The 15,366-nt window shown below is 40.4% G+C and overlaps 1 protein-coding gene across 1 annotated transcript in view; it reads right to left on the reverse strand.

The window, feature by feature from the left end:
* MMP20 (matrix metallopeptidase 20) overlaps window positions 1-14,719 on the reverse strand; it is a 49,402-nt gene extending 34,683 nt beyond the window's left edge. The window contains exons 1-2 of the mRNA XM_075197659.1: window positions 14,588-14,719; window positions 4,493-4,737 (exon numbers count right to left, since the gene is read on the reverse strand). Of these exons, the coding sequence (XP_075053760.1) occupies window positions 4,493-4,737; window positions 14,588-14,719 (377 nt within the window). The remainder of the gene's footprint in view (window positions 1-4,492; window positions 4,738-14,587) is intronic.
* Window positions 14,720-15,366: the final 647 nt, after the last annotated feature.

The following is a 15,366-nucleotide window of genomic DNA, read 5'->3' on the forward strand; positions in this document are numbered from 1 at the left end:
CGTAGTGCACAACGGCTCTGGAGAAAGTCACGCACTCATGCTGACTTCATCCACTTCAAGTTCCTACTTGCCTCTTACAGTTCGGCCCTATCGCTCTCTAAACAATCTTTCTTTAAAGCTCTCATTTCTTCCCAATCCGTCGGCTTTTTGCCACCTTCAACTCCCTCCTCTCCCCTCCCCCTCTCCCACTCCCCCCACGCTCTCTGCTGTCAACTTTGCTACCCACTTCACATCCAAGATTGAGTCTATACGTAATGACCTCTCCCAGGAGTCCCTTCTTACCCCACCCCACCCTCTCCCCCCTCCATGCCCTCTTCCTTCACTCCGGAATCTGCAGATGAAGTTCATACCCTTCTCTCTTCCTCTCCCCCCTCCACTTGTAAACAGGACCCAATCCCCACGCACCTCCTCCGCTCCCTCTCTCTTGAAGCCTGCTCCCACCTTATACACCTCCACAACCTAGCCCTCTCCTCTGGAATCTTCCCCTCCTCTTTTAAAAATGCTCTTGTTTCCCCCATACTCAAGAAACTGTCCCTTGATCCCGTCTCTCTCTAATTGCCGCCCTATTTCGCTTCTTCCTTTTGCCTCCAAACTCCTTGAACGGGTTGTCTACAATCGTCTCACCTCCTTCCTCAATGCTCCGTTCTTGGCCCCCTGCTTTTCTCCCTCTACATTTCCTCCTTTGGTGTCCACATCCGCTCCTTTGGCCTCCAGTACCACCTCTATGTCTCTCTCTCTAATTGCCGCCCTATTTCGCTTCTTCCTTTTGCCTCCAAACTCCTTGAACGGGTTGTCTACAACCGTCTCACCTCCTTTCTCTCCTCTCACTCACTTCTTGACCCGCTCCAATCTGGTTTACACCCCCTCCGCTCCACTGAAACTGCCCTCACTAAAGTCACTAATGACCTTCTCCTCGCTATTTCCAATAGACACTACTCCCTTCTTATCCATCTTGACCTCTCTGCTGCCTTCAATACCATTGACCACGCAGTCCTTTTTCAAACTCTCAAATCTATAGGCCTATGTAACACTGTCCTCTCCTGATTTTCCTCTTACCTTACCAACCGCTCCTTCTCAGTCTCTACTCATGAATCTACATAACCCCCTCTTCCCCTGCCTGTTGGTGTTCCTCAAGGCTCCGTTCTTGGCCCCCTGCTTTTCTCCCTCTACACCTCCTCCCTTGGTGTCCTCATCCACTCCTTTGGCCTCCAGTACCACCTCTATGCTGATGATACCCAAATATATCTTTCATCCCCTGACCTCTCCCCTTCCCTTCTGTCTCGTGTCTCCGCTTGTCTCTCGGCCATCTCATCTTGGATGTCCCCACGCTTCCTTAAACTCAATATTTCCAAGACCGAGCTTATAGTCTTCCCCCCTTCAGGACTCTCCCCCCTCCCCCCCGCTCTATTTCTGTTAATAACACTACCCTCGTTTCTGTCCCCCAAGTCCGATGCCTTGGGGTCATCCTTGATTCCTCCCTCTTATTCAAGCCTCACATTCTGTCCCTCTCAAAATCCTGCTACTTCCACCTTCGGAATATATCTAAGATATGTCCCTTTCTCACCATGGAAGCTAAGAAAACCCTTGTTCACTCACTTGTTATCTCTTGCCTTGACTACTGTAACCTCCTTCTCTCTGGCCTACCTGATTTTCGCCTTGACCCTCTTAAGTCCATCCTCAATGCTGCTGCCCGCCTCATTTTTCTCTCCCTCCACTCTGTCTCTGCAGTCTCCCTCCAACATTCACTACATTGGCTCCCCATACCCTACAGAATTAAATTTAAACTCCTCACCCTCACCTTTAAAGCTCTTATTCAATCTTCCCCTCCCTACATCTCCAATCTCATCTCTACCTACACTCCTAGCCGCCCCCTCCGCTCTGCCTGTGACCATTTGATAGAACATATAAAGTTTAGGAATATATTATCATCCTATTTCTCAGGGGATGTGGTCACATTTAAGGCATTGTCGACATTCACAATGCCGACATTGGTTTTATAATGTCGGCATTGTGACTATCAACATTGTGAATGTCGACAATCACGCTGTGGACATTTCTAACCTGTCAGCAGAATGGAAGTGTCAGCATGGAGCCTACCAACATTTTCACGTCGACGGGATAACTGCCGACACTTCCAGTGTCTGAATTATGTACCCAACCCATTTCTCCGCATTGGCACTGCTCATTAAAGCTGATTTGCTTCTCTGGCCACCCAAAAGACTTATTGAGGCACATAATATGGTACTCTATCCTGTCTCTACCTGTTTTCTGAATAGTGGACAACCTGGAGCAGTTGTCTACAAGATTTGTGCCAATAGACCCCTAACATCTTCTAGTTAATCTGCTGGTATTTTGTCTCCTTAGAAAATATAATAATCCTTTGCCAATGGTTGTCTGTGTGAGTGACCTGTGGTTTTATAAGGACAGCAGAAATTAATCTCTATAATAAATTGACTTGTTTATGAAGGAGATTATGAGACAATCTTAACAACTTCCCCTTGTGACATAACCACATGTTGCACCAACCTCAGTACATTGTGTCACAGCATAGAAGAAACCTCACAATTGCAGCAAGATCTCTTTTTTTGTGTGCACACGTCCTTTATTTATTTCATTTATTTGAGTTTTACTATGTTGTACTGCTTCTGGGTATATAAACATGCAAGTAAATACCACAAACATAATAAATGTCTGTAATCCAAATATTAAAATGCTTCACACCAGCATTCAGGACACAAACAATTATATTAGAATATCAAAAAATGCAATGTTACTCAAATCTGAACCACTAATCATATACCTGACAAAATGCTGTTCCTACAGATTTAAAACAAATGTGATTTTTTTTTACTTAAGAAACAACCATTTTAGATTTTTTTTTTTGTTTAAAAGCAACACTAATAATATAAATAAGTTAGCTTATGCTTCTAAAGGTAACTAATTTGTGTGCTCAGTGAGTTGAATATATAGATAGATAGATAGATAGATAGATAGATAGATAGATAGATAGATAGATAGATAGATAGATGACACTGGAATGTGGAGCAGTGGAAATGTGTTCTGTGGAGTGACGAATTACGCTTTTCTGTTTAGCAGTCAGATGGGTGAGTCTGGGTTTGGCGGATGTAAGGAGAACGCTCCCTGCATGGCTGCATTATGCCAACTGTGAAATTTGGTGGAGGAGAGATAAAGGTATGGGGCTGTTTTTCAGGGTTTGGGCTATATCCAGTGAAGGCCAATATTAATGTTTCAGCATAACAAGTCATTTTGGACAATGCTATGCTTCCAAATTTGTGACAACAGTTTGGGGAAGGCCCTTTTTTATTACAACATAACTGTGCCAGACTACAAAGACATGGTTTGACGAGTTCAGTATGGAAGAACTAAACAGGTCCACACAGAGCCCTGATCTCAACCCCATCAAAAACCTTTTGGATATACTGGAACGGAGATTGCGAGCCAGACATTCTAGTCCAACATCAGTGCCTGACCTCATAAATACTCTACAGAATGAATGGGCACAAATTCCCACAGATACACTCCAAGATCTCGTGGAAAGCCTTCAAAGAGGAGTGGAAGCTGTTATAGCTGCAAAAGGGGGACCCACTCCATATTAAAGTATATGTATTTGAATACAATGTCATTACAGTCCCTGTTGGTGTAATGGTCAGGCGCCCAAATACTTGTGTCCATATAGTGTGGATATATATATATATATATATATATATATATATATATAGATAGATAGTAGTCCACACAACAAAAACTGGCCTCGTAGCAAATGGAAAATAATAGGGGGCTTATCTGAATTCACTTGGTTGGGTCTCTTTCAGGTATTTTGAATGCATACGTCTCTGTACTCTCATATGTAGAAATTATTCTGTCAGCTGCAGACTGTCAAAAAGGAATATGCATAAAGTTGTGTAGTGCGGTTTTAAAATGTTTTAATAAAAGTGCAATAAAAATGCAATCACACAAATTTAAAATACTCCTCATTTCCATATCACAATATTATGGATTCCTATTGTCCCATATTTGCTACCTAAGGGCAACAGGTGTGACAAAGTGCAGCCAGTGGATCCCTGTCACAGAAGTAAGATATTGCCAGCAGGACCCCAATGCATTTTGTCTCTAAGGACTTTTTCAAGGGTGTGGTCCTCTTCAGCATCCCCTTCAGAAAAACCTTGGAGAAAAAATGCGTGAGGGGAGCTGTGTATAGGGTGTTTTTATACCCTACCCAGTAATTCAGCTTTGAAGAGCAATTCCACCATCTCTGTATTTTTCAGGGAGTAAGCCAGGAACAATAAGGTTAGCATAAAGGATGACTTCACCAAAAACAGCACAAGCAATTCAAAATCTATTGACAATAATGTTTCATATATACCAGCATAGCATGTTAATTCAAATTATTTTACAGTAAATAACTACAGATATATCCCTATAGTATGCAGCACAAATGATATGCAACTTTATTCTCAAATGCAATAGTCACCTGTAAGTTAAAGTACTCTTTTGCCACTTAGGCTCTCCCGGAAAGAGATGATAGTTTGCCACGTCCGGCATGCCACAGCGTGGTTTGTTCATCACGGCCATGGTTGAATAATCCAATTTTCCAGTAGCTTGTAGACCAAAAAACTCTTGCATTTTCTTTATTTTTCTTGATAGCAGAACATCTCCCGACACCATTTCTGCCATATGCATTCGCCCTTTGGTACTGTAATACTTATCAAGATATTCCTAAAATTGACAAGAGGAGCCACAGGGTATTTTATTTGGATAAGAAGAAAATGCTGCAGCTGGTAGTATAGATATAAAGAGAGTGGAGCACTACTGCTATTTGTGGCCCTTCTGTGTAGCCCTGTGGCCCTTTGCATAAGAACAGCAGCAGAAAATCTGTCACTTTTAATTTATATTTTTTATTGTACCTCAAACCTCTTCTCCTCCACCCACATGTCCCTTAGCATGATATACTGACTGTCAGTAAATTTACTGATGGTTGGCAATCATGGTTCCAACATCTATGCTTTCCAGGAACAGTGGAGGAATTGCCCATAGCAACCAATCAGAGACTAGCTATCACTTTCTAGAATGTACTAGATAAATGACAGCTAGAATCTGATTGGTTGCTATGGGCAACACCTCCTCTTTTCATTTTTAGAAGGTTTGATAAATCTACCCCTAGGTATAACCTTTGCAAACATAGCGATAACCCTTCACAAAGAGACGCAAAAAAGTCACAACATTTTTTGACAAATAGCAATGTGATTTTTCATTATGGGCAATTCAAAAGAAGTATTTAAAATGTCACAGTGAAAGCATCAATTTAATGTGTTGTTCATAAATATAAGTTCCGAGAATACTTGTCACTTATGCAGTTCATAAAACGTTGTTGTTGCTGAATTGTACTCACTACTAAGTGCACATAGGAGCAGTGGTTGAAGTGGGGGTGTATACACTGGTACGCCATAGCGTCACTTCTGCTGCCTTCATTGTTAAACTAGCAAATTCCATTCACTTACATTGCCATTACATTTACCATACTACCACTTCTACATTTACACTTTGACCACCGTATATGGTAGGGATGAGCGCACTCGGATTTATGAAATCCGAGCCCACCCGAACGTTGCGGATCCGAGTCGGATCCGAGACAGATCCGGGTATTGGCGCCAAATTCAAATGTGAAACTGAGGCTCTGACTCATAATCCCGTTGTCGGATCTCGCGATACTCGGATCCTATAAATTCCCCGCTAGTCGCCGCCATCTTCACTCGGGCATTGATCAGGGTAGAGGGAGGGTGTGTTAGGTGGTCCTCTGTCCTGGTAGATCTCGTGCTGTGCTGTTTAGTTCTGTGCTGTGCTGTTTAGTTCTGTGCTGTGCTGTGCTGTGCTGTGCTGTGTTCTGCAGTATCAGTCCAGTGGTGCTGTGTGCTGTGCTCTGTCCTTCTGAGGTCAGTGGTGCTGCTGGGTCCTGTGCTGTGTCCTGTTCAGTCCAGTGGTGCTGTGTCCTGTGCTCTGTGCTTCTAAGGGCATAGTTATTTCCCCAATATTCCCCTGTGTTTAAAAAAATAAAAAAAAGTTTTTTAAAAAAATACCAAAAACTACTTTAATTTTTTTTAATTACCACAAAATTTGCACAACCAATCCTGCAGTATAAGCCCATTGGTACTGCAATATTACCAAGTTCACACATTTAGCAGTAAAAGTCCAGTGGTACTGCAATATTACAAAGTTCACACATTCTGCAGTATCAGTCCAGTGGTGCTGTGTCCTGTGTTCTGTCCTGCTGAGTTCCGTAGTGCTGCTGGGTCCTGTGCCGTGTCCTGTTCAGTCCAGTGGTGCTGTGTCCTGTGCTCTGTGCTTCTAAGGGCATAGTTATTTCCCCATTATTCCCAAGTTTTTAAAAAATAAAAAAAAAGTAAAAAAAAATAAAAAATTTAAAAAAAAAAAAAAATATATAATAATTATAACTAAATTTGCAAAACCAATCCAGCAGTATAAGTCCATTGGTACTGCAATATTACAAAGTTCACACATTCTGCAGTATCAGTCCAGTGGTGCTGTGTCCTGTGCTCTGTCCTGCTGAGTTCCGTAGTGCTGCTGGGTCCTGTGCCGTGTCCTGTTCAGTCCAGTGGTGCTGTGTCCTGTGCTCTGTGCTTCTAAGGGCATAGTTATTTCCCCATTATTCCCAAGTTTTTAAAAAATAAAAAAAAAGTAAAAAAAAATAAAAAATTTAAAAAAAAAAAAATATATAATAATTATAACCAAATTTGCAAAACCAATACAGCAGTATAAGTCCATTGGTACTGCAATATTACCAAGTTCACACATTCTGCAGTATCTTGTGCTACATATAATGGAGACCAAAAATTTGGAGGATAAAGTAGGGAAAGATCAAGACCCACTTCCTCCTAATGCTGAAGCTGCTGCCACTAGTCATGACATAGACGATGAAATGCCATCAACGTCGTCTTCCAAGCCCGATGCCCAATCTCGTAGTACCGGGCATGTAAAATCCAAAATGCCCAAGTTAAGAAAAAGTAGCAAAAAGAGAAACTTAAAATCATCTGAGGAGAAACGTAAAGTTGCCAATATGCCATTTACGACACGGAGTGGCAAGGAACGGCTTAGGCCCTGGCCCGTGTTCATGACTAGTGGTTCAGCTTCACCCACGGATCTTAGCCCTCCTCCTCCTCCCCCCCCCTACAAAAAATTGAAGAGAGTTATGCTGTCAGCAACAAAACAGCAAACAACTCTGCCTTCTAAAGAGAAATTATCACAAATCCACAAGGCGAGTCCAAGGATGTTGGTGGTTGTCAATCCTGACCTTCCCATCACTGTACGGGAAGAGGTGGCTCGGGAGGAGGCTATTGATGATGTAGCTGGCGCTGTGGAGGAACTTGATGATGAGGATGGTGATGTGGTTATTGTAAATGAGGCACCAGGGGGGGAAACAGCTGATGTCCATGGGATGAAAAAGCCCATCGTCATGCCTGGTCAGAAGACCAAAAAATGCACCTCTTCGGTCTGGAGTTATTTTTATCCAAATCCAGACAACCAATGTATGGCCATATGTAGCTTATGTAAAGCTCAAATAAGCAGGGGTAAGGATCTTGCCCACCTAGGAACATCCTCCCTTATACGTCACCTGAATAACCTTCATAGTTCAGTGGTTAGTTCAGGAACTGGGGCTAGGACCCTCATCGGTACAGGGACACCTAAATCCCGTGGTCCAGTTGGATACACACCAGCAACACCCTCCTCGTCAACTTCCTCCACAATCTCCATCAGATTCAGTCCTGCAGCCCAAGTCAGCAGCCAGACTGAGTCCTCCTCAATACGGGATTCATCCGAGGAATCCTGCAGCGGTACGCCTACTACTGCCACTGCTGCTGTTGCTGCTGTTAGTCGGTCATCTTCCCAGAGGGGAAGTCGTAAGACCGCTAAGTCTTTCACAAAACAGATGACCGTCCAACAGTCGTTTGCCATGACCACAAAATACGATAGTAGTCACCCTATTGCAAAGCGTATAACTGCGGCTGTAACTGCAATGTTGGTGTTAGACGTGCGCCCGGTGTCCGCCATCAGTGGAGTGGGATTTAGAGGGTTGATGGAGGTATTGTGGCCCCGGCACCAAATTTACTACCGGGGCCACTCCACTGTGCAGTCCATATTTAGGTGTATCAGATATTAAACAACGGTGACAGTTGATGCCCAATTTTTTAATTATATTGTGGCCTCGGTACCAAATTGTGTACCGGGGCCACCACACTACGCAGTCCAGATACTTGTTTGGTGGAATTCAGACCAGTTGAGGGTTTTATTATTATATTGTGGGGACCACTCTATCTATACCACACTACAACTCTATACCACTCTATTTAATACTTTAATTCTATTTAATACTTTAATTCTATTTCATACTTTAATTCTATTTAATACTTTAATTCTATTTCATACTTTAATTCTATTTAATACTTTAATTCTATTACTAATTACCATAAAGAGGAACTGCCGCTTCTATTTAATACTTTAATTCTATTAGTAGTTACCATAAAGAGGAACAAAATAAACCAATTTTACCAAAAGTATAATATGACTTAGACTTACAAACACTACACTTGAAAGATGGTGCCTTTAAATGAAAAAGTCAGTCTTCATTGCACGACTATGTGCAACAGGGACAGTTTTTTGGTTTACAAAGTCAATCAATAACACTTGGACCCTGTCTGTCTTTAACATACTTGATGGGATCTCAATGACGAATTGTCTGTACCATGTTTGGAGGAGGTATTGTGGCCCCGGTATCAAATTGTGTACCGGGGCCACCACACTACGCAGTCCATACCCTTTTTTGGTGGAATTCTGACACGTGGAGGGTTTTTTAATTATATTGTGGCCTCGGTACCAAATTGTGTACCGGGGCCACCACACTACGCAGTCAAGATAGATAGATGCGTATCATAGATAAAGTACATTCAGTGGTGTGGGGCAAATTGAAAAATATTCAAAATGCACTGACATTATCAAAAACAAGAGGTTGTCACACGCTAAAACTCCAACATGTATATGATGGAGAGGATGGAGGAGCAGCCGTATGTGTAGTGTAATGCAGACCTGTTGAAGGTTTTTTATATATTTTATTGTGGTGCCCAGTGCCCACTCCTCTAGGCAGTCCAGGTACATTTATTGGTGCGAATCATAAAAGTTCAGGGTTTTTAATATATATTGTGGTGACCCACTCCTCTACGCAGTCCAGGTACATTTATTGGTGCGAATCATAAAAGTTCAGGGTTTTTAATATATATTGTGGTGACCCACTCCTCTACGCAGTCCAGGTACATTTATTGGTGCGATTCATAAAAGTTCAGGGTTTTTAATATATTGTGGTGACCCACTCCTCTACGCAGTCCAGGTACATTTATTGGTGCGATTCATAAAAGTTCAGGGTTTTTAAGATATTGTGGTGACCCACTCCTCTACGCAGTCCAGGTACATTTATTGGTGCGAATCATAAAAGTTCAGGGTTTTTAATATATATTGTGGTGACCCACTCCTCTACGCAGTCCAGGTACATTTATTGGTGCGAATCATAAAAGTTCAGGGTTTTTAATATATATTGTGGTGACCCACTCCTCTACGCAGTCCAGGTACATTTATTGGTGCGATTCATAAAAGTTCAGGGTTTTTAAGATATTGTGGTGACCCACTCCTCTACGCAGTCCAGGTACATTTATTGGTGCAATTCATAAAAGTTCAGGGTTTTTAATATATTGTGGTGACCCACTCCTCTACGCAGTCCAGGTACATTTATTGGTGCGAATCAAACAAGTTGATGGTTTTCTTATTATATATATTGTGGTGACCCACTCCTCTACGCAGTCCAGGTACATTTATTGGTGCGAATCATACAAGTTGATGGTTTTCTTATTATATATCTTGTGGTGACCCACTCCTCTACGCAGTCCAGGTACATTTATTGGTGCGATTCATAAAAGTTCAGGGTTTTTAAGATATTGTGGTGACCCACTCCTCTACGCAGTCCAGGTACATTTATTGGTGCGAATCATAAAAGTTCAGGGTTTTTAATATATATTGTGGTGACCCACTCCTCTACGCAGTCCAGGTACATTTATTGGTGCGAATCATAAAAGTTCAGGGTTTTTAATATATATTGTGGTGACCCACTCCTCTACGCAGTCCAGGTACATTTATTGGTGCGATTCATAAAAGTTCAGGGTTTTTAATATATTGTGGTGACCCACTCCTCTACGCAGTCCAGGTACATTTATTGGTGCGATTCATAAAAGTTCAGGGTTTTTAATATATTGTGGTGACCCACTCCTCTACGCAGTCCAGGTACATTTATTGGTGCGAATCAAACAAGTTGATGGTTTTCTTATTATATATATTGTGGTGACCCACTCCTCTACGCAGTCCAGGTACATTTATTGGTGCGATTCATAAAAGTTCAGGGTTTTTAATATATATTGTGGTGACCCACTCCTCTACGCAGTCCAGGTACATTTATTGGTGCGAATCATAAAAGTTCAGGGTTTTTAATATATATTGTGGTGACCCACTCCTCTACGCAGTCCAGGTACATTTATTGGTGCGAATCATAAAAGTTCAGGGTTTTTAATATATATTGTGGTGACCCACTCCTCTACGCAGTCCAGAAAGATACCTTGTTGCAACGTTTTGGACTAATAACTATATTGTGAGGTGTTCAGAATACACTGTAAATTAGTGGAAATGCTTGTTATTGAATGTTATTGAGGTTAATAATAGCCTAGGAGTGAAAATAAGCCCAAAAACTTGATTTTTAAACTTTTTATGTTTTTTTCAAAAAAAATCCGAATCCAAAACCTTAAATCCGAACCGAGACCTTTCGTCAAGTGTTTTGCGAGACAAATCCGAACCCCAAAAATAACGAAAATCCGGATCCAAAACACAAAACACGAGACCTCAAAAGTCGCCGGTGCACATCCCTAGTATATGGGCATATTTGTACTTTTTTCAGTTGGCTTAATAAATAAGTCAAATAGTGACTTATAAATGATATAGACCTACCAATCATTTTTGTTAAAGGGGATATAAATGCTCAGATAATTTGCAATATTTTTATGGTAGGCTGGGCAGTTTGGCATCAATAAAGCATAACTAGATGGAGAGGCCGTACCGGGGTGGGATGTGATTGCCACAGAATCATCTCAAATCCAAGCCTGGGACTCCCCCTTCAGCCTGCAAACCTTTCATGAAATCGTGATATCTATTGCGATTTTGAACATGGGTTTCCATCCTATTTAATAAATCATACTATAAAGTTAAACATTTCTATCAAGTTTAACAGTTTCTACATCTTATTTCTATTAATCCAGATGAAAGAGTACAAATTGTGCAGTAACATTTATTCTAGAAAGTCATCAGGTATTTCTGTATACATAGTTTGTATGTGCACACAACCTCCGAGCAGGGCCGGATTTACCACTAGGCAACCTAGGCAATTGCCTAGGGCCCTCCTAGGGCCGGCGGTGAGACCACCCTTTAAAAATGGGCCACTACTTATGGGCCAGTGCTATATGCTTGCCAACCCCCCCGGCTAAAGTCTGCCAGCCAGCCCGGGTATATATTATGCTAAAAAACTTTAGTGCTATGGATTTTTTCAGGGAGGGGGCCCAAACCAGTATCTTGCCTAGGGCCCCATGAGGTCTAAATCTGCTCTGCCTCCGAGTCTACATTGTCAAGTCCGTTACTGTTTTGTTGTATTTTATCTGCTACTAAACCGAGGCCTTATTTCCTTTAATCGTAGTAGGTGACCTTATATCTTCTGATTAACTTATATCTTCTGATGAACCTCAAACACAAACAAGTTCGAATGAGGGAATATAATTGACTGTACCAAAAACAAGGTTTGTCTATAAACAGACTTCATCAGACTTCTTCTTATTTCTACTAGTCAATCTACTAAATGTGAAAGTAGCAAGGAAAACTAACTTTGGATTGATGGCTATGAGTTACTTCATGTAACTAAAGTTGCTTATATACATGGCATGCTTGCTGACCAATGTAGATGTTTTAGACCAACTGGTTCAATCAAAATCTGATATTGAACGGATAATAAATCTTGTCTCTCAATGACCCATGTCTGTCTAAATAATTGGCCATTTGGTGCTCATGATGAACAAATGGTTAAAAAGTATTGAGCATTTTTTACATTTTATTTTCTTATATCATGGAAACAAAATGGATTTACTAAGGAATTCTTACCAATGATCAACACAAGATAAACTATAGTGCAAATAAAATAAAACTCTAAAATTAAAACTCTAAGGGGTATATTTGCTAAACTGTGGATTTGAAAAAGTGGAGATGTTGCCTATAGTAACCAATTAGATTCCAGTTATCATTTATTTAGTACATGCTACAAAATGACATCTAGAAACTGATTGCTTGTTACAAGCAACATCTCCATTTTTTTCAAACCCGCAGTTTAGTAAATGTACCCCTAAAGCTCTTTCTAAAATAATTTCAATAACAAACAGACAACAGACAACATTTCATTACCTAAATATTTACCCATTTTTCTAAGCTACACATAAATAAACCCTATTGCATTCAGTTCATATGTCATATAATTAATTGACTGTTTTTAACTTGTGTACAGTTAAAGTGTTTCAATTGTTTTCAAAATAAATACACCTTCTGCATTTGGTTGGTTCATTTCCAAATAAAAGCTTCATCGCGAAGATCAAAGAACAATGTATCTAAGAAAAGTTTCTGGAAAAGCATCAATCAGGGAGAGAATTAGTATTTCAAACACTATTAAAATTCCCCCTAGCACTTTTGGGTCATTCATAAATGGGGAGAATGTGAATTTGCACTGAGCATCCATTTGAAAAGGCCACTTCTTAGTGGGGTCACCAAGATTATGTAAATTCTGACAGAGTAACACTCTTTCATGGCAAGGATGGAAGAAATTGTCTATTGTACAAAATAGTGTCTTTACTTTATGGGAGGGTGGCGAAAAGAAAACTGTCATAAATTATTCCTGGAGCTTTCCAGAAAGCATATATGAGACCTTTATACCAAGTGGATGAAGATTCTATGGTGCGATGAGACTGCTGAACTTTTGGTCTCAATGCTAGATCCAATACTATGGTTTGATATTCAACATTCCAAGAACCCCATGTCTAGTGAAGCATTATGGCAGAAGGTTATTGCTATGATGATGTTTCTTTGCTTCAGGGATGGGAAAACTCAAAACAGAAGGTAAAACAGATAAAAAAAGATATAGACAAACATTGAAAGATAAACTGCTGCAGTCTGCAAGAGATGTAGAGACTTGTTTAGACTTTGGAGAACATATTTATTACAGCTAAAGCTGCAGTAGAGTGGCTTAATGTAAATTTCAATGTCCTGGAGTGACTCAGTCATAGCCCAGATCTTAATCCCATTAGGAATTAGGAATTGCTGTTCATCCCATCCAACCAGGTAGAATTTGAGCAACGGTGCAAAAGGAAGTGGGCAAAAATTGCACTGCATAATATTCGTAGTACAGGGCTTTCTTTTCTATAGTGCCCCCTGTTTTAATACCCTCTGTTATAATGCCCCCTGTTATAATGACCCCTGTTGTAATGCCCCCTGGTATAATGCCCCCTGGTGTAATGGCCCCCTGTTGAAATGGCCCCCTAATGTAATGGCCCCTGTTGTAATGGCCACTGTTGTAATGGCCACTGTTGTAATGGCCCATGTTGTAATGGCCCCTTTTGTAATGGCCCCTTTTGTAATGCCCTCTGTTATAATGCCCCCTGGTATAATGCCCGCTGTTTTAATGGCCCCCTGGTATAATGCCCTCTGTTGTAATGGCCCCTGTTATAATGCAACACTTACCAGCAGGTGTATTCTTGGCACAAAACTACAGTATGTATTCACTCCACTATATATCTGTATAACAAGACCCAGGTTATTACCCCTATTTTAACCAGTGATTTAAGCGGTTGGTTTAAAGAGGCACCATATGGCACAAATTAGGCAAAACCAATAATCTATATGTTCCCAGTTCTTTCTTGATATGTATAGTCTGTTCTTAACATGATGAAGCCTCCATGCGCTGCTACATATCTGTATATTTGCGATTATATATATATATATATATATGCATACACACAATGTATATGTATTCAATAAGTAGGATGTTTCGTTTCTCTAATATGATAAAGTAATGAAACTTATTACTTTTCAGGTTTTTTTGCAATATAATTGCCACATGTTTAACCACTTTAATTTCCCATAATTTCACAACACAGAATTAAGATATATTATTATATGTAGAATCTAATAGTAATCAATTCTTCAAATACTATATACAGTATATTCATTATTAATAATAATAATAATAATAATAATAATAATAATAATAATAATAGTAATAATATTGTTTCTAAAAACAACAAAAATAAAGAAATCTGCTTGAAAGTGGAATTCCTCTTTAATGCCTTATTTGATTGACCACCAAGTTTCTATGACACATACAATAAGGTGAATATAAACTACCCCCACATTCCCAGGTGCTTATACAACAGACCTTTGCGGTGTACAGTTCTCTGAAGTTCGTGGTTCTAGAAAAAGCAAACAGAGCAGGAGCAGCAGACGAACAATTCCATAAATGAAGCCAGGAACATAACATCCAAAACAGAACAGATCTCTTCGCATCCATTCCAGAGCAGCAGCGTACGGATCTACTCTGGACGTTTAGTTATGGACTTAAAAAAAAACACAAGAGCATCTTTTATATTGAAGACATGTTTATGAAGAAGCAGACGAGATGATTCACGTCTGATTGTGCAGCATAATTATAAAGCTGCAATTGGAAAGATAAAAAGTAAAACAATAATTGCAGCTGGTACAATGATAACATGTTCTTACGGAGAAGATTGACTTAGAGAAACCTGTGAAATAACACTACAACTTCTAGGCACCTGAGCTCACTCCCCAACCCATGACATTCGCTGTTTCCAAAACAAAATGAACTGTCGATGAAATATATACACAGGTGTATTTACTGAATTTAAAAACACCCCAATGTTATGACTTGTGGTCAAAGTGGGCTGGTATATGGTGGTATGCCCCCCGTCACTTCTAATGCTGCTTTCAGTGTAAATCTATAAAATTCCATAAATTTACATCTTTCATACCGCCACTTATAAATTTCCACTTCGACCACTGTCAGAACCGTAACTAGATATTTTAGTGCCCTGGGCAAGAGAGAACACTGGCGCCCCCCCATCTTGGTGGAAGTAGATGCTGCCTCTCAGCGGTGGCTCGTTTGCTGCTTGACTGGATCCTGGAATGTTGGTTTGTAAA

Source organism: Mixophyes fleayi, chromosome 2 (genome assembly GCF_038048845.1).
Source record: "Mixophyes fleayi isolate aMixFle1 chromosome 2, aMixFle1.hap1, whole genome shotgun sequence".
Lineage (NCBI taxonomy): Eukaryota > Metazoa > Chordata > Amphibia > Anura > Limnodynastidae > Mixophyes > Mixophyes fleayi.